At 36.1% G+C, this 19,924-nt stretch overlaps 1 protein-coding gene across 1 annotated transcript; it reads right to left on the bottom strand.

Moving 5' to 3' along the window:
- Positions 1–4,834: 4,834 nt before the first annotated feature.
- On the bottom strand, positions 4,835–16,425 carry LOC139745444 (ropporin-1-like protein). The gene is made up of 6 exons (XM_071655832.1): positions 16,349–16,425; positions 12,358–12,524; positions 11,258–11,381; positions 10,103–10,264; positions 8,135–8,310; positions 4,835–5,965 (listed from the first exon to the last, which is right to left on the bottom strand). The coding sequence occupies exons 2-6, from the start codon at positions 12,495–12,497 to the stop codon at positions 5,896–5,898; spliced, it is 672 nt and encodes a 223-aa protein (XP_071511933.1). The 5' UTR covers positions 12,498–12,524; positions 16,349–16,425; the 3' UTR covers positions 4,835–5,895.
- Between the last annotated feature and the right edge of the window lie 3,499 nt (positions 16,426–19,924).

Here is a 19,924-nt window from a genome sequence, read left to right on the forward strand (position 1 = left end):
ATAGCACAGGCGAAGTAAAGCTTTACCGAAGGCATTTTGCTTTACCTCGCTATAGCAGGTTTGATTTACTATGTTTTTCTTTGTTTGGAAGTCACAAAATTTATCTCGTTATAGCAGTTATTTCGTTATAGCCGATCTCGCTATAAGAGTAGCATTTTACATAGACTTGTGTGGAAGGAAATTTGGGACCGAGAAAATTTCCTCGTTATAACCGATATCTCGTTATAGCAGTGTTCGTTATACCGAGTTTCCCCTGTATAAATCATTTTTTTTTTTTACATGTTCATTGTCAATCTCCATGGTACATGTAATACGTACATATGTACATTCATGAAATATTTCGAAAAATTTGTACAATTGCACAATTATTTTCTGTAGTTTCAAAATTTGAAGTCAACATTCCCAAACCCTCTTTTCAAATGCTTGTATCTATTCATCTATACTTATATGAAAAAGAATGTTAAACAGAGGCTAAGATATCATATCAATTAATATATCAAATTAAAGGTAATATATTCAAAATACAGATGATATATCTTGTCTTGTAGCCGCATTTCTTGCCAATTATCAATTTGCTTTCAGTCATTGCTTGCCTTCTTGTTAGATGATTAGCATTTTTTATTTGCAAGGTTACTGCTCTTTTGAGGCTTCTGTGTGATTCAGATTTAATGATTATGTATTCATTGTTCCTAATACGCTCGTCTAAACTTGCTTACTTCAGGATCTGTTTCAGCTATAGTTAAATACTGAGAAAGGAAAGAATTGCTATATGCTTATTTCAAAAATCTACACCTATATAAAATAAGTTCTGATCTGTAGATATTATTAATCTTACCAAATTTCATGGTAAACTGTATAAGTATTCACTCTGTTTAAAATATCAGAACTTTGTACTTTGTTGGACTTGCACAATTCTTTGCTCATTAATCTGTGTTGTTTCAAAGCATCTTTTTCTTCCTTCTTTCCACATTGCAAACATTTACTAGCTGAACTAAATGTCAACAGTGACTGTGAATATAGATTGAAGTCAAACAAGTTGACATCCACATTGTAATTATCACTCTCTTTGCAGACATGTTCACTTTAAAGATTGTGATTGTTGGCACTAATGTTAACATTTCAAAATTTAAAAAGTTTTGCATGTAATTGATGTTGGTAATTGCTCATGGACAATTCATTGTTTAATCACAGTCATATGGGTTTATGCAGTCATTGTAAAATTGTAAGTAAAGTTGATATCATACTAAGGACATTCTTCAATACATACTTGCATGGCATTTTGTCTTGTGCCACATTTTATCCCACTTGCCCGTCTTTTTTTAGACATTGTCAAACAGAAATTATGCTCTTTTTTTTCTATTCGTAAGTTATTTCTTATTACTTCTCAACAATTTGTTTTTAGAGCTGTCACACACCAGTTTGTGATGCTTACGAAAATGTATCATAGACCAATATTTCACTCAGTTGTTCATTTACAGCCATCACTGAAGTGCAAATTGGTTTGAGTTAATGTGCAACATTGTTATGAAAAAAAAAATCATTGTGAGTTCATGTGAGCTGTTGTACAAGAGGATGCAAGACATTGTCCACCTGTCTTTATTGTATCCTGTGTTTATTCATTTTGATATTTCTAAAATTAGAATGGTGGGAGAAGTTTGAGAATACATGCAGTTCTCTTTTCTTTTCTTAGCTATAGAAAGCACTGAGATAAAGATGCTTTAATCTTTTCTTTTTCTTTTTCTTTTTTTTGATGTCCACCTGTATATTAAATCTAAATCTGTCGTTTAAATGATATTAAGAGTTTGGTGATGTTCCGAGTTCTATGTTGCAGTTTCTATTAAAAATGTTAATGTTCACCTGAAACACAAGTCTCTGAAATGTACTTACTTGTCTTCGCTCATCTTCCTATTACCCGTAAACATCAAATACGCACCATAACCAGATTTTCCAACCCTTCTAGCTGAAAAATAGGGATGGCTGAGAGGGCTCCCAAGTAGAAAGGAAACAGCAGGTCCAAAATGAGTATGTAGTAAAATCATCAAGACAAATAAACTCCTTCTCAAAACAAAAGAGGAATGGTAAAAATTCAGATTCTTTTCTCCAAATTCAGAATGTTAGGAGGTCAATGGGATATCTCCAGTCTTATTTTACATGAGAATAGATAAGTCCAATGTAAGAGGTCAGAGTTTCAAGCAAATTGGACAAACTATAAAGTTTTGGATTCCTCTGATGAAAGTCCTTGCAAAACAGCAATGTCAGTCTCTGTATGTGCAAGTAGACATGGGGATGATATGAAGAGTTTGTTTGCAAAAACCGGGAAGTCCATATTTGCCAAATGGAGATATTTGTGATTAAAGGTCAAGAAAAATAAAGAGAATAATACAATTTTTCCTTCATTTGACCATAACTTTAAAAATGTACCTTTATATGTAGTGACCAATATATCATTTAAAAGGTATTATTTTGTACTTTATGACAGAGACCGTACTTCAAAATCTTCAAAAATGGACTTATCGGTTTTTGCGAACAAACTCTTCATATAGCCTTGTAACTGACCTGTTAGTTTGCACATGAATTTGTAAACTTGTAAAAGAGTTGTTCTTTTTGTCACTAATTCAGCAATATTGTATAGGCCCTCTTTACTTCATGAAATCATTGCTAACTTGGTCCACTAAAAAATCAATTTGATCCGAGGGGAATGAAATGTGGAAATACAATGCACTCCTGTCATAACAAACACGGTTATAACGAAATTCCGGTTACATCGAAGTAAAAATTCAGGCAGTAACATTATCCACTCTATGTATTTTTGTTGTTTATTTGTTCGGTTATAAAAAAATGTTGATATAACCAAAGAAAACTGCCGGTCCCAAAGACTTCATTATTAACGGGAGTCTACTGTAACACCAAACTGGAATTTAAGTGAAGATTGTATGCAAGGGAATGGAAGTCTTGTATGGGCATGACATCACCTTGCAGGGCTGGCATCCTTGAGCGAGAGTCTGGAGAGAGAGACTGCAAGGGATAGAAGCAACCTTAGGGGATGGTGTGGAAGGGGGAGGGGGTGTCTCCCCTGGTATGGGAGGGAATTTTGATGATTTTACATAGATTAAATATTACAATCTGGTGCAGTTAGTCATGATTTCAACACATGTCTTGAGCAGATGCACCCAAGGGAAAATCTGAAAAACTTTGGGCATGGGTATTAACCCGTCGAGGACAGGCTGATTTTGCTACAACAGGCATTTCCCATAGACACTTGCGCGAGTATACTCGGGACTCTTCCTCAATGGGTTAATGAATGTTCATAATCGGGACTTTGGAGACTTTCCCCCCACCCCCCTTTTTTTTAAATTTTTTTACTTTTTGATTCTTTGGGGTTCAGTGAGAGGATTTTTTATCAGACTGACATAAAATTGGGTGAATTGTGCAAGAGTCGGCAGCCAGGCCTTGTCTTATCTACATTTGCGACTATGACAATGAAAATTAATATCACTATGCATTTCAGTGACTGTATGAAATGGCAAAGAATACGTCAGTGTGTTCTGTACGACTTTTCTGCACATTTTCATGACTGTTTTAATCACTGTGCAAAACATGCAAAAAATATTTTCTCACTACAATTTTTCCCCCCTGTTTACACTTCAACCATTATAAAGAAAAGAATGGTGGATGCAGCACATACTTAATGAGACAGGTGTTAAATGACAATGAGTTTTCAATGCAGGAAACTTTTCTTTTAATGCAAAAAAAAAAAAAAAAAAATGCAGAAATACATCTCTAACTCAAAACATATATACAAGGAATATACAACGTATTGTACAAACATAACTGCGTTATAACCATGCTAAAACAACACTTTTTAGGGGTAAACATGACATGACATTATCCAGGTCATACTTCATGCTGTAATACTCCTACAGAACTTTGGTATTCCCCACTTTGGTTTAACGTCTGCTGGTATTTCACGATCTTAATTTAAAAAAAAAAAAAAATAAAATAAAATAGATTAGGACCTATTTGGCTACTGCCATTTATAATCAAACAAGGAAATCAAATGAATGATTTCAGCGCTGTATGATAACAACTAAATCTTCAAGTCAAAGTTCATATTCAACCATTTGCATACAGTCAAAACAGGTCTGAGCTTGCGATCATGGAATAATCTTTTGTCGTAGAATCAAACGCTCAGGCCCCTCATGACTCTAGGCTAAAACTCTACTGGGCTGGCCATTATAGGATTAGCAATTTTCAATGGCTTTTTCTTGCTACATGTGCCATGCAGTTACGTTGATACACAATGTCATGCAAACATGCAACATTTATCTGGGCATTATATAATACACACTAACATGCACTGCTTCGTAGAAGTAAGTTAAGATTGATGTAAAAGGCTGTGATTACATGAATACAAAAAATTTTGAAAACTTCTTTATCAAAGGCTCATAAAATTGCATATATTATCAAGTGCACACGACACATGAATGCAGTTCTTCATCGAATCATCTTGTGTCGGACAAAGGAATCCTTCCTATTTTAAGTACACTTGTAAGCATACAAAACACTCTTTTAAAAAATCATTTTTTGAAAGAAAACTTGCACCCTTCTTACCATCACTCCAACAATAAAATTTGCATAAAATCTTCCTTGTGTTGCTGTTGTTTGCCTTAATGGTCAAGGGACCATAATGCCCTTCTTCAGTCTTTCCACCCCCCCCCCTTCTTTTTTTTTTCTCCCTCTTTCTCTTTTTTTTTTTTTTTGGTAATTTAATCCTGTCTTGTGCTTGCACGCAATGAATATCTTATCCATCAATCCAAAATCTGTGTCGGCTTTGTAGATGTCTGGCCTGATTAAGTCTCACCTTCATCTTCTACATTTCCCCTTTCAAAGTGAGTACTTGAACAGTAGCAGAGGCATAAGTTTCAGAATATGCATTTTTCACACTTTGGCTTAGAATACATGTGTTTGAATACCTCAACGCTACAATACACACAATTTAAGGCAACATGAACAAGGTGCATTCAGCCACTGTCTAGTAAATGAAAAAGCAGTGACTCAAGTATAATGACAATTATGTGAAAGCCTATGTCAAGGTCTTCTAAGATCACTTATATTGAACGAAATAATTTCTTCAAGCCCACAGGAATGTCAACATAATCTAGAGACTGAATACTCTATAGCAAGTTGCTTTTAATATTATATCAATGTACAGTTAAAAAAACAAATGTTACTTCCTGTTGAGGTTTAGTCTTTATGTGGGCCTGTGGCCTTTGAATGCATAATATTATCTTCACTTAAATATGTGATGGGAAATAAACAGTGTGATTTCAAAGGCAACACCAAGGTTATACTTGTATGTCCTGTACCTTCAAGGTATATCGCCACTAGGACATAGACACAGGCATTTATAGCTATCAAGTGCCTAGGTACATTAAACACTAAGGGTCATGAATACATGTATGTACACTGTATGTACACGATATGAGGTGTGCGATGTACACAGGGTTGATACAGAGTTTGTCAAGATTTTGATGCTACATTTCTGCATCTCATATATATGGTAACGTTCAGATGTCCTTTTATAATGGAAAGTCTATGGTTATTTGGTAGCAAGCGACATGCAATACACATGCAGTGATGGCTACATAATGTCTTGATTGAAAAGCAATGTACAACACATGGATTACGCAGAGCAGAAGGAAGTCTGCTCAGCTACAGCATTAATGCACCATCATTCTGGTATGTTAATTTAAAACAACAGTCTTTGTAAGGTTAAAAATGTTTGTCACTCTTAGCTTTTGGTATGGCATTCCATTCCATAACCTGTGTTTCAGTTGAGCATTCCCTAACAAAAAGCAGAATTTACGGGAAGGTTTCATCACATCTTTGCGACGTTCACGGACCGAGCTTTGGGCAGTCAGGATGAAGGAAATTCCTCGGCTGGACCATACCTTGCTGTTTGTCCCTGTAAAAACATAACAGATATTGACCATAAGGTTAAAAAAAGGTCATCAAGGCATACTTGGTACAGTAATACTACATTAAAGCACAGCTGCTAACATGTCTGTGTACAATTAACTATATCATTCTCTACAGGGTTATTTGATATTTATATTTTATAATCTTGTGGGTTGTTTTGCATTGAAGCATACACTATATCTATCTAAAAAAATACTTAAGCAGAATTTTCTGAGGCCAACCAATAGTCACATGCTGAAATATAAATGATTACTAAAATGTTACTAATAGATGGAAGGAGTTAGTAAGTACTGATTTGGTCAAATGTGACCCTGCATCACAAAGCAAACAAAAAGTCGCCAGATATGAAATTTTAGTTGAGAGCATATTCAGAAAGAGCAGATTCTAAGCTTTAAAATGATGTATAACTCAAATCAAATGGACTCTCCTATTAAACCTATCTAAATATTAGAAAGAAAGCACACACTCAGGAAAAGTGTGAACTGAGAAAAGAGGCTCTGAAATACAGTGTCTATTCAAGCGCTTAACTTTTACCAAGCCGTGCTGACTGTGCGATGAATGAGACAAAAAACAGGATGTAAACCGACAGAGTAACAACAATGAAGGGATTATCAGATTAAACTGAAATTGAGCATGCCTTATTAGCATATTCTGTCCATAATTACTGCCAACTTTTAAAGCAGTAGCATCAGCCTTTCAAAAGTTATTAGAGTTGGAAGTGAAGAGTGTGTACAAGGTTTTTAAGAAATGAAAAGTGGACTCTAAAGACACACCTAATCACACTATTTTACCAAAAAATGTTTGAGATAAACTGCTAAAAAACACACTTTACCTGCCCATTTCATGATCCCAAATTTTAGTATAATGTAGAAGAAGACTTACTCTTTCAGAAAATATGAAAAAGTCAAGATCGGCTAGGTTGACCCATTTCACCTATTTTCAGTCTTCACACAAAATCAGTGTGTGCGACTTTTTGTTCGTTTTGTGATGCACGGTCACAAATGATACTGTAATAGCAGTGGATCGAAACCAACGACTTTGCTACAGAATACAAAACATCCCTTCTTTTTTTTCTCTCTCTCTCTCTCATCACTTCACAGCTTCATCCTAGAGGCATGAGCCACATGTCAGATATACTAACATTGTACATGTTAACTCTAATTTTGAGTCCTCAAATGCTCTAGTTATCACAATAAGACGTTTTTACAGTAAGTTCTGTATGCATCTCTGTCACTAGACATGCATTCAAGCAACACCATCATTGGGAGAATGAATCAATGATCTGGAGGAAAAAATGATTTCACAAGCTGATTTTCAACATCAAATTTACAAAGGACTATTGTAAAGTGCAGTTACTTGTAGACAGTCATCCTTGAGCATAAAATGAATTTTGTGGAAAGTCCACACAGGGAAAAATTTTTCTGGTATACATCTGTGGTACTGCACTTTGCGATGCATTTCTAAAAAAATTAGTACACAAAATTTCTTGTGTGTAACAGATTTTTTACATTGGACTGTACAAAGCTTTGTTTAAAGTATTTTCCCACTGATCAAAACTGCTAATCAAATTTGAGAAGTTAAATTATTCCCTGCCACAACAACTGAGTGAGCACTTCGAACAGCTCACTGCCACCATGGTAATTAACATATTACTCAAGCAAATTCAGTCACAGTACAGGGCTAGCAAACGAAGAAAACTACAAATAACATAACAGCTATACCCCTACAATATACCTACCTTGAGATCCAAGATCTAAAGTGATACAACATATCGTTGCTGGGGTGACAAGACCTTGTATCTGCAATTTTGGTGAAAATGACTTTTTTGGATTAATGATCAAATAATGGGTTTAATAAGTGATGTCCTGTCTAAATCAAAACTGTCTTACTCCAAAAATGAAGCCACCACAACATGTCAAAGGAAAGGCTATCCCATTCGCCACAGTGCTTTGGCTGCCATGTTTTTTTGCTCTCCAGAACATTTGACATTCTGTAGATACGAGGTCTTGTCGCCCCAGAGATGATATATTTTTGTGCTAGGCTCATGTGGCAAAAAGGAGTAAAAATGTCCACTTTTACAATAGTATACTGAGCAACACACACAAATAAATCCAGATAGAAATCATCTGTCTGGGACGATCAGTTTAAGCCTTACACATGATACTGCAGATATGTGAAAACGCCTTCCATCTGTTCTTCCGAGATCTCTCCGTCCGTCTGAGCAAGATACGTGTAGAGCTCCTTGAAGAGGTCAAAAGGTATCCTGGCCGCCCCGCCCTCAGGATCCTTGGTCAGGATTTCACAGATCACCTTCATTGCTGATGTGATGTTCTGGAGGGGATAATGATGATAATAACAATGATACATGTAATTAACAATGCTTATACTCATAGAACAGCGAATAACATGCAGTTTATACGTCCCCTTTGTGCTCAAGAACAGGAAAGACTACATTATGATGATAGCATTACCAGTGAAACATTATCAAGTTTTGTGTTTGCTTAATCTTAAAAACACACATTTTCCAGAAGGATTTAAATTTATTGGTGTTGGTAGTTTGTCTGTGATTCTGAGGTAGACTATTCCATCAGCAAACGCTGACGTGATGTTCTGGAAGGGAAAACAGGACCATGATGAAGATTTCTTTTTTCTGAACCTTTTTTTTCCCACAGTCATTCCTCAGGAAGTCTTGCTAGAGGCCAGCTACACACAGTAGCACATAATCTTTTTTTTCTTTAATAGCAATGATAACACAGAAAAAAAAAACCCTGACAAAAACCAAGGTTAGCACTAGCTTTTTCTCAGTCAATTTTAAGTAAAAAAAAAAAAAAAAATCTATGCACCTCTGTTCACAAAATTTTCATAGATTTTCTCCAATTACAGGGGTTGCAACACCTTTGTGCATATTTAGGACTAGCGCTGCTTCTCTTGGTTGCAATATTAAGGTACTTGTTGGCACCATTAAATTCTATTCAATTCATACATTCGCTCATTCATAAAATCGTTGGGATATGCAGAATAAGATGTTCACAAAATGTAACAGAGACAATTCAGTGAAAGCCAGAGGGTTGTTATGAAATGCGTGGTGTAGCCAAATCAGCCTGTCTTCAACGGGTTAAGTACATCATAATAATGATAACTTATTTTAAGAAGAGGATACTTCTCTGAAAGGCCCATGTGAAAAACTGGTGTGTGATATTGTTCAATCATGATTTCTCTCTGTATACACACAGTAGTCACAATTATCCTATCACTTGTCCAATTTGTTCAAATACCTCAAAATATCTACCGATCTGCTGCTTTTGAATAACATTTACAATTTATCTAATGTGACCCGTTACATCAAAAGGATCCGAAAGTTGGGGGAGGACAATTTTTTGAAAATGACATGACATTATTCCCTTACTTTTCCAATCTAATTACATATATAACACGACTCATAAAAATACTCGGTTGAGGAGATATTGATGATTTTATTTTCACATGTCGAGTCGTTTAGGAAATCAGCGTTTCGAGAAAACCGCCTTCAACGTTTTCCTTCTAACGCTATCATGATGAAGGGAGGCAAGACAGTTTTCAACTTTTGACAATAGAAGGTATGCTCTTAGCAACCTCCGCAATGATCATTCAAGCTTAGTGCAAGCGGTCTACGCACGACCAATCAGTAACCAGGATGCCACGCATTGACCACTCCCTCATTTTGTAGGGGCAGGGTCTTGCTGCGATGCTAAATCCAAATCTTCGGACATGTTTCTGTTCCGTTGAAAGTCGGAAAATCATGGCCCAGAAAAATGCATATTTCTTGCCTTGTAAATCCTTTAATCATTTAGCTTGGAAGTTTTGGCAGATGATAGATGATACATTAGACCACAAAATTATGCCAAAAACAGAAATCCGATCATTTTGACCGATTTTGATGATATGATTTCAAACTAGATTTTCTTGACTCAGCTGTCAGTGACTTTATGATCCTTTTATTGCGGTGGGTCACATATCTTCTGAAGGAACAAAATTTCCATCAAACCATGAACTGCAAAAGCAGCTATTAACAGATAATTCAAAAAGTAACCAATTACTACAAGCTTGCTGCTTTGAGACTGTCTTGCATTGCACATGTACGTACCCCTGCAAGAGCAGAGCAGGCCAGTGAGAAGAATTTCAGCCATTCAATCTCATCGCCGAAGCTGCCGATGTGTACCAGGCTAAACATCCGTTCCTTTGGCAGGCAGTTGTCTTTCCACTTCTGCTCAAGGTCGGCCAAGGTCACAACCTTCTTGGGACCAAGCTGGAATGACAAAAACAGTAACATTCATAGTAACTCGAAAAGCGACCATCACTAAGCTGCTCATACCCAACCATATTGTGATTTTCAAATACAGTGCACTACCGTTATATTGAACACGGCCATAACAAAATTCTGATTACAACGAATTTAAAATTCAGGCCGCAACATTATCCATTCTATGTATTTTTAATGTTTATTTGTTCGGTTATAACAAAATTATGATATAGCGAAAGAAAACTGCCGGTCCCAAGGACTTTGTTATAACGGGAGTCCACTGTACTATGGTTGCATTTGAGCGCTCCCCTAAAGTGGAATCAAACTGTACCGAACCCGCGTCAAACAGGAGCAGGTCAAGGATTTTGAAATGGGGGTGGGAGGAGGGGACACCAACAGAGAGGAAGCGACTACATTGTAGCAATCCATTTAAAATATTCAGTAGAAAAAAGTCCGGCGAAAATAGGGGGGCACCCGGGACGCCCCCCTCTGGATCTGCCACTGCCAGAGGAGCGCTTGAATGCTCCCTAAAGTGCACCATACTAAAGTGAACCACGACAAAATTGGACTGCTTCCCAATCTATGTAACTTTCAGTAGTGAGCAAAATTGTGGAGAAAGGGCAAAGCATGGTTTTGATGTAAATTGTAAGACAAATCTATGATTGTTTTTCTTTCAAATAATCAGAAGCAACAACATTGTAGGGGCATGACTTTTGCACAGAACACCGTGACAGAAACTTTTAGCAAATTAGGTTTCTCGAAAAATCTAGTATATAGGCCACACTGCTTGATAGTCATTCACCACATGAAATGTGAGCTACATGTCACAGGAATGGAAGCGCAAGAAACGCTTTCATTGTACTGTGGCATTTGGTGACTTATCCATCGGTTTGGGCGGGTTTGTGGGTTTGAGCAGAATATGCGAAGTTGGCACGCCGCCGACTGAGTCAGGCGTGCGAACATGGCACATAATGAGTTAGGACACACCAGCCTCTTTACCTGTCTGTTGAGAACTGAGAGAATTCCCGGCGTGAGCCCCGTGTCTGTCTTCTGTGTTGCTACAGGCATTTCAAGCCTCTCCTTCACCGGAGGCGTCTCGCCATTTGACAGGGCATGGAAATATCTGGAAGGGATAATGAAATTCAGAAACGTCATCCACAATCCGTGAATCCACTGCAGTGCACTCCCCTTATAACGAACACGATTACACGAGTTAAAAATTCAGGCCATAACATTATCCTCTCTTTGTTTCTTATTGTTTAATTTGTTTGGTAATAACAAGATTTGGATATAACAAAATTTCAGGAATGAGGATAATGAAAGAAAACTGTCAGTCCAGGGGACTTTGTCATAATAGGAGTCCACTGTCTTAAAGCACGTACATGTAGGTCCTACAGTGTTATATACATCACACAATAATCACTAACAGTATGTTGGTTTTTGCTATATCACTAGGCCATCTAAGAACATGCTTTGGATCATGTTGGTATGGTTATTGCCAATTCAAGCAACTGATAATGGCAGGAAATAAACTTTGTTTGCAACGCTTCTTCCAACATGATACTGTGCACATTTTTCTCCATCCACACAGTAGATAATACAATGAAAATATTCCCATCTACGAGCAGGCATGCAATGTAGCAATGTACTACATGTACATCAAATCTTGTCCACTCTAATTAGGTTGTGCACCACAAGAACTAGACAGTTACAAATTTATGTACATCTTCAAATACAATTGTACTTTACAAACAACTAGTATTCTACACACCATTTGGTAATCTGGTGTTTACACTGCTGGGTAAGAAAAAAAAAAGGTTTTACTGCACTTTAACAAATCAGAATGTACATGTATGTTCTTGCACTTGAGACCAGCATGGTACTGGCATTACACAAATTTTGGGCAAACGAATAACTTTTTTAAAACCTTTCTGTAAAATATGTTAACATTTTTTTTTTTTTAAACCCGCTGAGGACGAGTCCCAAGTATACTCCGGCATGTGTCTATGGGAAATGCGTGTTGTAGCAAAATCAGTCCGTCCTCAACGGGTTAATAATTCATAGTATGTTCTCATTGTAATACGACTGAAAGTTCTTACGCAGCAGACCACTGGAGAACATCGGCAGGTTGGGTCCTGATGGCAGCCTTGGTGAACTGCTTCATGATGTCCGGAAGGTCAGGGGGAATGTTGATCTGCTGCGAGCAGTACATTGGGACGTCATCACCAACTCCTGGCATCGTGGAAGAGGTCTCTCGAATGCTTATCTGCTGACAATATATGAAGGACAACTGCATGTCACAGATGTTTTATGATTGATACACCGGAAAACATATGTGGGTAATTTTTTTCTTTGTTTCAGTTGTGTTTGTAGTCGAAATTTTCCTTTAAAAAAAGAAGAAAAATCACCTATATGTGACCCTGCACCACAAAACAAACAAAAAGTCACCAGACATGAATTTTTAGTAAGACCATGTTCTGAAAGAGCAGACTTTAAGCTTTAAACTGATGTATAACTCAAATCAAATGGATTTTCCTGACCTATCTAAATATTGGAAAGAAAGCACAAAATCAGAAAAAGTGTGAACTGAGAAAAGAGGCTCTGAAGTACAGTGTCTATTCAAGCGCTTAATTTTTATCAAACCGTGCTGGCTGTGCGATGAATGGGACAAAAAACAGGAAGTAAACCACCGGAGTAACAACAATGAAGAGATTATTAGATTAAGCTGAAATTAAGCATGCCTCATTAACACATTCTGTCCATAATTAATGCCAACTTTCAAAGCAGTAGCACTATCATTTCAAAAGTTATTAGAGTTGAAAGTGAAGAATGTGTACAAGGTTTTTAAAGGACAAGTTCACCTTCATAAACATAAGGATTGAGAGAATGCAACAATATTAGTAGAACACATCAGTGAAAGTTTGAGGAAAATTGGGCAATCGATGCAAAAGTTATGAATTTTTAAAATTTTTGTGTTGGAACCGCTGGATGAGGAGACTACTACAGCTTGTGAGTCATATGCGTACAACAGTATAAAGAAAATGTAAAGAAAATTCAACATATTTTCACTTTTTTCGCATAATAATAGAGCACTTGAATTGCCTCTTTCTAAAGGCAGGGGGAATAATATTACCCATAACATTTGTCGGTAACGAGTCGGAGGAATGTGTACTTTTTTCAAAAGATGAAATTTTGTGAAATTCTCTTTATATTTTCCTTATATTGTTGTACGCATGTGACATCTAAGTTATTCACACACTGCAGTAGTCTTCTCATCCAGCGGTTACTGCACAAAAACTTCAAAAATTCATAACTTTTGAACGGATTGTCCGATTTTCCTCAAACTTTCAATGATGTGTTCTACTAATATTGCTACATTCTCTCAATCCTTATGTTTATGAAGGTGAACTTGTCCTTTAAGAAATGAAAAAGGGACTCTATAGACACACCTAATCACACTATTCTACCAAAAATGTTCGAGATAAGCTGCTACAAAACACACTTTCCCGCCCGTTTTATGACCCCAAATTTTAGCATTATGTAAAAGAAGAATTGCTCTTTCAAAAAATATGAAAAAGTCAAGATCGACTAGGTTGACTCATTTCACTTATTTTCAGTACTCACGCAAAATCAGTGTGTGCGACTTAATATTGTTCGTTTTGTGATGCACGGTCACATATTGCAGAGCATGTATATAACAAATGATGAATGATAATGATGATGATGATGGAAAACAAGATGAAAACAGAAAAAGAAAGGAAAAAGAAAGGAGAAGTAAAGGAAGGAGATTACAACATAGAAGCAGAGGAGGGGAAGAGGAAGAGGTCAGAGATGGGGAGAAGGAAAAGAAAATTGCTCCCGTTAGACTTGCTAGCAGCACGATCACAGAGACTCCAACCCCAAGCACCTTCTGATCGGGAGATTCTCCCGCCTGAAACCCCTAGCAAACGGGAGACTCCAATTTGATGTGCGCGAAGTTCCTTGCGGCTAGGGCCCACTCAAGGACCCTGGAAGCTCTAGGGTTCTAGATGCTCTCTCGTGCTATCTGAGGCTTATTTTTCAACATATACAATGATATTAAGTAAGAAATCATTTCAAGCGGGACACACGGAGCCAGGGCGGGAGAAATTAAATTTCAAGCAGGAGAACGGGAGATTTTGCAAAAATGGGCTTTCGGCGGGAGATCTTCCGTCGAAAACGGGAGAGTTGGAGTCTCTGGAATCATATCCTCCACGAACCACAATGTTCTATTAAAAATCTTAGTCTAGAAACTAGTTTATCAACTCATTTGAAATGACATTAGAAGGTCTAGACCCTGGATTTAGTATCAATCATTTCATGTGATTGAAACTTAGTGTATATAGACCCTACAGACTTTCAACACATGCATGCACGTTCTAGTGTGACTGGATAACATTTTTGCAGTGACATGTTACAAGCAAGCCAAGACATCTTTTTTCAGAACTCCTCCATTAATGTGTTACATAAATCATTGCATTGCAATAGACTATAAACTTAGACCATAGATCATGGACACTCTGACTCAGATTCTTAAAATTTAGATCTCTAATTACAGTGTAGGACCTACATTACAATAATGAAACATGTAGATTGTAGGTCTAGATTTGTAGACTTCTAACGTTAGAGCCTGAATTTATGTTTATAGTTCATTGTAGACAACTATCAGACTTTAATAATCTCAATGTAAAATTATGCGGCAACGACAGACTCTGTTCTAGATCTAACGTTAGATCTAACAGTAGAACACGTTACATTGTAAGAGAAGTTCTAACTTAGTACGGTAGCTTTACTACGTTGTACATGTACACATCGACCACCCTCTTTGAAACCGAACGCATATTTTTGGCGCACAAAACGCTTAATGTAAGTACGCACTGCACTGCACGCAGAGCTCATAAAAATGTATTGGCTTTGACCGTTGATGAGGATGTGTGGGAAATTGCAAAAATTCACTGTTCATTAATGGTTTTAATCAAGGAAAACATTTCGAATGAATATTTGAAGCGAATCGTAATGTAATCAATGTCAATGCAGTATTATTAAAGTCAATGCATTTTCTAAAAAGCTTCGTACAACACGGTGTTCAATACAACTCAGTTTGTGTGCATTGTCAATGCAAAAACAGCGGTCGATCTAAAAAAGGAGCGGCACCGCGGGGAGCTGTAGTTGAAAAGAGGCCACTCAAGTTCGACAGCGATATCTTTGCACTGAATGTGAAACATCGAATTGAAAAGGGAACAACAGCATTTGATAGTGCTGGATTTTCTCAATCACGCAGGTCAAATTTTTACGTGAATTTCAGTGTTAAATATTCTTATCAAGCAAATAAAGATTAGGCAGTCGATGAGTACATTCTAGTAACGTTAGGGCCGACGTGCAGGTCCAACCCTATTAATATCAATAAGGATAGAACAACAAGAATCAGAAACTTTCACATGCATAAAACGTTTGTGAATTTTGCGAGGAGCCAGGATTCTCGAAAATAAAATGTAAGCGAAAGACTTCGTCTGTAAACTTACTCGTAGTAATTTATAGACCCAACAATGTCATTGCCATGTTGCTGAATGCACAGCCATTGAGTTGAGCAGTGCACTGGCAATTAGGGTCTAGTGACAATTTGGGCAAAATTTCATGCCGAGAAATAGGCCGTCGTCGTCTCCAACTCGGACGCTAGGCCTTGCTTGTTAGGGCCTTGAAGATATCCCCCCCCCCCCCCCATGTACATTACAGGACACAAATTCGAGTGATACTACTAATAGCACGCAAATTACTACTCATTCTAATCATTCTGATAGGCTTGTTAAGTAAATTAACAGTAAATTTAGTCTTAAGACCTGACGTTAACAACAGCTGACATGCACGGTTGACGTTGCATTGGAGCCGTTCGGTCAAGTTATGGAACCATCACTATTTTGCCACATGTGGGACTGTACAAAAAATCTGATCGTATCGAAGTTTTAACTAAACTTCATAGTTATCTCTTTGGTCAGCTAAATACACATTCTGACATTACGATCTAGCAATTTAACACTCAAATTATCAAGCTTTGAATTACGTTACAATGCTTACCTTGCAAAATATTGATAAAATTGGATGGGTCGTGACTTCGCAATACTCCTGCGGAAATTTGCGTTGACAAGGCAACACTGAAGATTGAGCATGCGCAATAGCTATTTCGCACTGTTAATTCGGTACGTGTGGCATGGCCCTCGACCACTCGATTCTCGCTCGACAAACGAATCTACACTCAGCAAAAAAAGATTGTAAACACTTTTTCAACTTTATATTTCTCTTTGGCTAAATGTTAATGCAATATATACCATATGAAAGGTAATTTGATTGGCTATCAACTTGGTAGGTCAATAAAAATGGAAACTTTACGTATGAGTGAACACCGTTGTTCTTCTCTTCAAAGGCACAAAAGTAAAAATTGCAAAAATGAACAAGTTGCAATTAATGCGTAAATGCTCTTCCACGAAACAATAAGAGCAAAAGACAAATTTAACACACACACAAAAAAACATGAATTCAGTTGCAAACATATACCTATGATCTCTATAATATCTTTGAAGAAAAAAATGTAAATAAAGGCTAGAAATGATTGAGGAAAATTAAACTTAATTTCTGTCAAATCCAAATTCAAATGAAATGAGAGAAGAAGCATACATGTATATATTGAAAAAAAAATGGTAGGATTTTGGTTTGACTTCTCAAATTAGGAAAATCGAAAATTATATTTGGTTCTTGAATTTGTCTCATGAATTCTTAAATAACTATACTGAATGAATGAAACAAAGATATTCTGTTCACTTAATCATCTTTGTGCCCTTATTCCCTATGTCATTTGAAGTTTGAGTTGGCAGAAAATTCTTATTTTCCCCTCTTAAGTTTCCCACTTCGATTTTGTTTGAGGTTATAGAGAGATAAAGAGAACTCAAACTTATTTTTGCTATTTCATTCATGTCTCTCATTGTATTAAATGGTTTTTGTTATCATTGTTATCTTAAAGGCCATTCAAGATTTGCAAATGAAAGACAATATAAACTATGTCAATTTTTGCAATTTTTACTTTTGTGCCTTGGAGGACAAAAATGAATGTGTTCACTCATGTGTAGAGTTTCGCTTTATATTGATCTACTAGGCCAATAGCCAATTATAGATTACCTTTAATATGGTATATAATACATTGATTTTCATCAAAGTCTTCTATGAAAATTATGAACTCAAAAAAGTGTTTACTTTCTTCCTTTTTTTTTTTGCTGAGTGTATAAACATTATGATATTGTGATCGCCCTGCTCAATGACATTCGACATGAATGTAGTTTTTTTTTTGTTCTCTCTCCTTCTCTTCTGCTTCATTACGCTTGCATCTTGCTCTTATTTGTGCTTCTTCTTTTTTTTCGTACTTCCTGTTCCTTCTCCTTTATATTCTCTTGTCTTTTTTCCTTCTTAATTGTTCTTCATTATAGGAGCATTTCCTCCTTAAAAATTAGTTTTCTTGAAACATCATCTTGTAATATAACAGAACAGGCTTAATTTTTGTTGTAACTATTGTTACCTGAAAGAATCTTAATACACATAACGATCATGATAACAGCAATAAAAACATACAATCATTTTGTTCATGCAGTCAAAGGTATCTTCGCAGGTATACCAGGACCGGAGGGGTGGGGACAGCCGATTGTATAATCATGGCAAAATGAAGGAATTGTCTTATCAAATTTTATGTACACATATATGTCTTCAATTGATTTCCACTATTGTGTTATCAGTTGAGTCTTCTATCTGAATTGAGGTGAATATTCACAACATATACAGTATGTTGTTGTCTGTGTTAGGAAATAATGTTCATTATCGCTCAAGGGAAAAAATAGTTTGATTAAAAGTTTCTCTGATTCAGAATATTTACTTCATTTTTTATTTTTTTTTTTTGGTGAACTTATCAAAGTCGACACAAACAACTACCTCACTTTCATGTCACAAAATGATTCATATAGGCCTAATCAAATTTTTGACTCTCTACATATGAATAAATAAATAAATAAACAAATGAATAATTTGATTAATATATTTATATCAACTAAAGTAATTCCCCCTTAATCAAAATAGTTGTAACTTTTGAACAAATGCAATTTAAGCAAACTATTTTGGAAATTTATTGAATAAATCCCATGTGAAAACTCCTGCATGACAAAACAAGTCTTTCTCATTTTCAGACAGAAGTTAGTCAATGCGTGCAGAAATGTTCCCGCTAAATTATTTTGCTCAAAAACCTTTTTGCTAAAAAGTTAGATATTTTCATGACATTGCATGACGGGGGAGTTTTACTTGTTTTGTGTGTGTTATGTGTTTATGTAATTATGTGTGAATAGTTTAATCGCGAAACGGTATCTATAGGGGCGCTATTTTCAAACATTTCAGTGCAGTTAAATAGAGCAAAATAAAATAACAATAACAATGATAATAATAATGATAATCATAACAACAAAGATTATAATGGAGTGTTTTTTCACACAACGCTCATTCTTCCTACAGATATACTCGTGGCGATATCTTACTTGTTGAATAACAAAAATATTCTTGAAGTCATGATTAAAAACATCCTAGGTCTATATTTTCTTTATTTTTAACAAGTTTACTTACAAATAGCCCTATCTCAAATTGTCAAGAATGGAGTCAAGTCGTTTAGCAAGAAAACCTTTCATTCATGGTATTACTATGTGTCTATGTGTGTGTGTGTGTGTGTGTGTGCGTGTGTGTGTGTGCGAGTGTGTGCGTGTGTACTCAATTGTGTTCCATCAGTAAAAGCGAACACACTTTACAGGCCATACGCTGCTGTTGACTTTAAAATAAAAATATCTTGATCAGCATAGGTAGTTGCCAATATAGCATAACTCATCTTAGCATCATTTCTTGCTCTCTCTCTCTCTCTCTCTCTCTCTCTCTCTCTCTCTTTATCTTTTGTTGCTCCATATTTCTGGCATCCAACTTCGTTTTTCGATTTTGTAATGTTCATCATCTACTTTGCTTTGTTTTTTCAAGGTCAAGAAAGAATGTAGTATCAAGAAATAATCTACCATCGGTTGTATCAGAGTCAAGTTGACGGAATGTTTGCTTATTGTTATCAACAGTTCGACATGGAAATGTGTCACGCTTGTTGATACGGAAGGCATGCAATTGAGTTAAAGATGTACATAACATAATTCTTATGTGTAATGAAAATTGTTGAAATTGTACGAAATATAGCCATGTTGTGTATCAGTGTTATGTGTATATAGGCCTACATGTATTGTATAATGTTTGATGATAATGCTGAAAATAAGGGGCTGCAAAGCAATGCCATACCAACAACATACAGAGAATGATTTAAATGAAATAAAATAAAATAAAAGAGCAACATAGTCGTTTCTTTTGATAATAAAACAAAAGTCACAGATGATCTTTACGACAATGAAATCACATAATTTGCACATCAATAAGTATATCACAAATTACACACATTTATTCAGATATTACACACACAATCATTATGTATCACCAGATGTAATCATTTTAGATTGAAATTTTGATATGAAAAATACACTTCTTACAAATCAACTAATAAGATATCACTGGGAGTTGTGATTATTGGCGAATAATCAGCGA

This window comes from Diadema antillarum, unplaced genomic scaffold (assembly GCF_040938485.1).
Source record: "Diadema antillarum isolate AM-2024a unplaced genomic scaffold, OU_Dant_1.0 seq00001265_RagTag, whole genome shotgun sequence".
Classification (NCBI taxonomy): Eukaryota; Metazoa; Echinodermata; class Echinoidea; order Diadematoida; family Diadematidae; genus Diadema; species Diadema antillarum.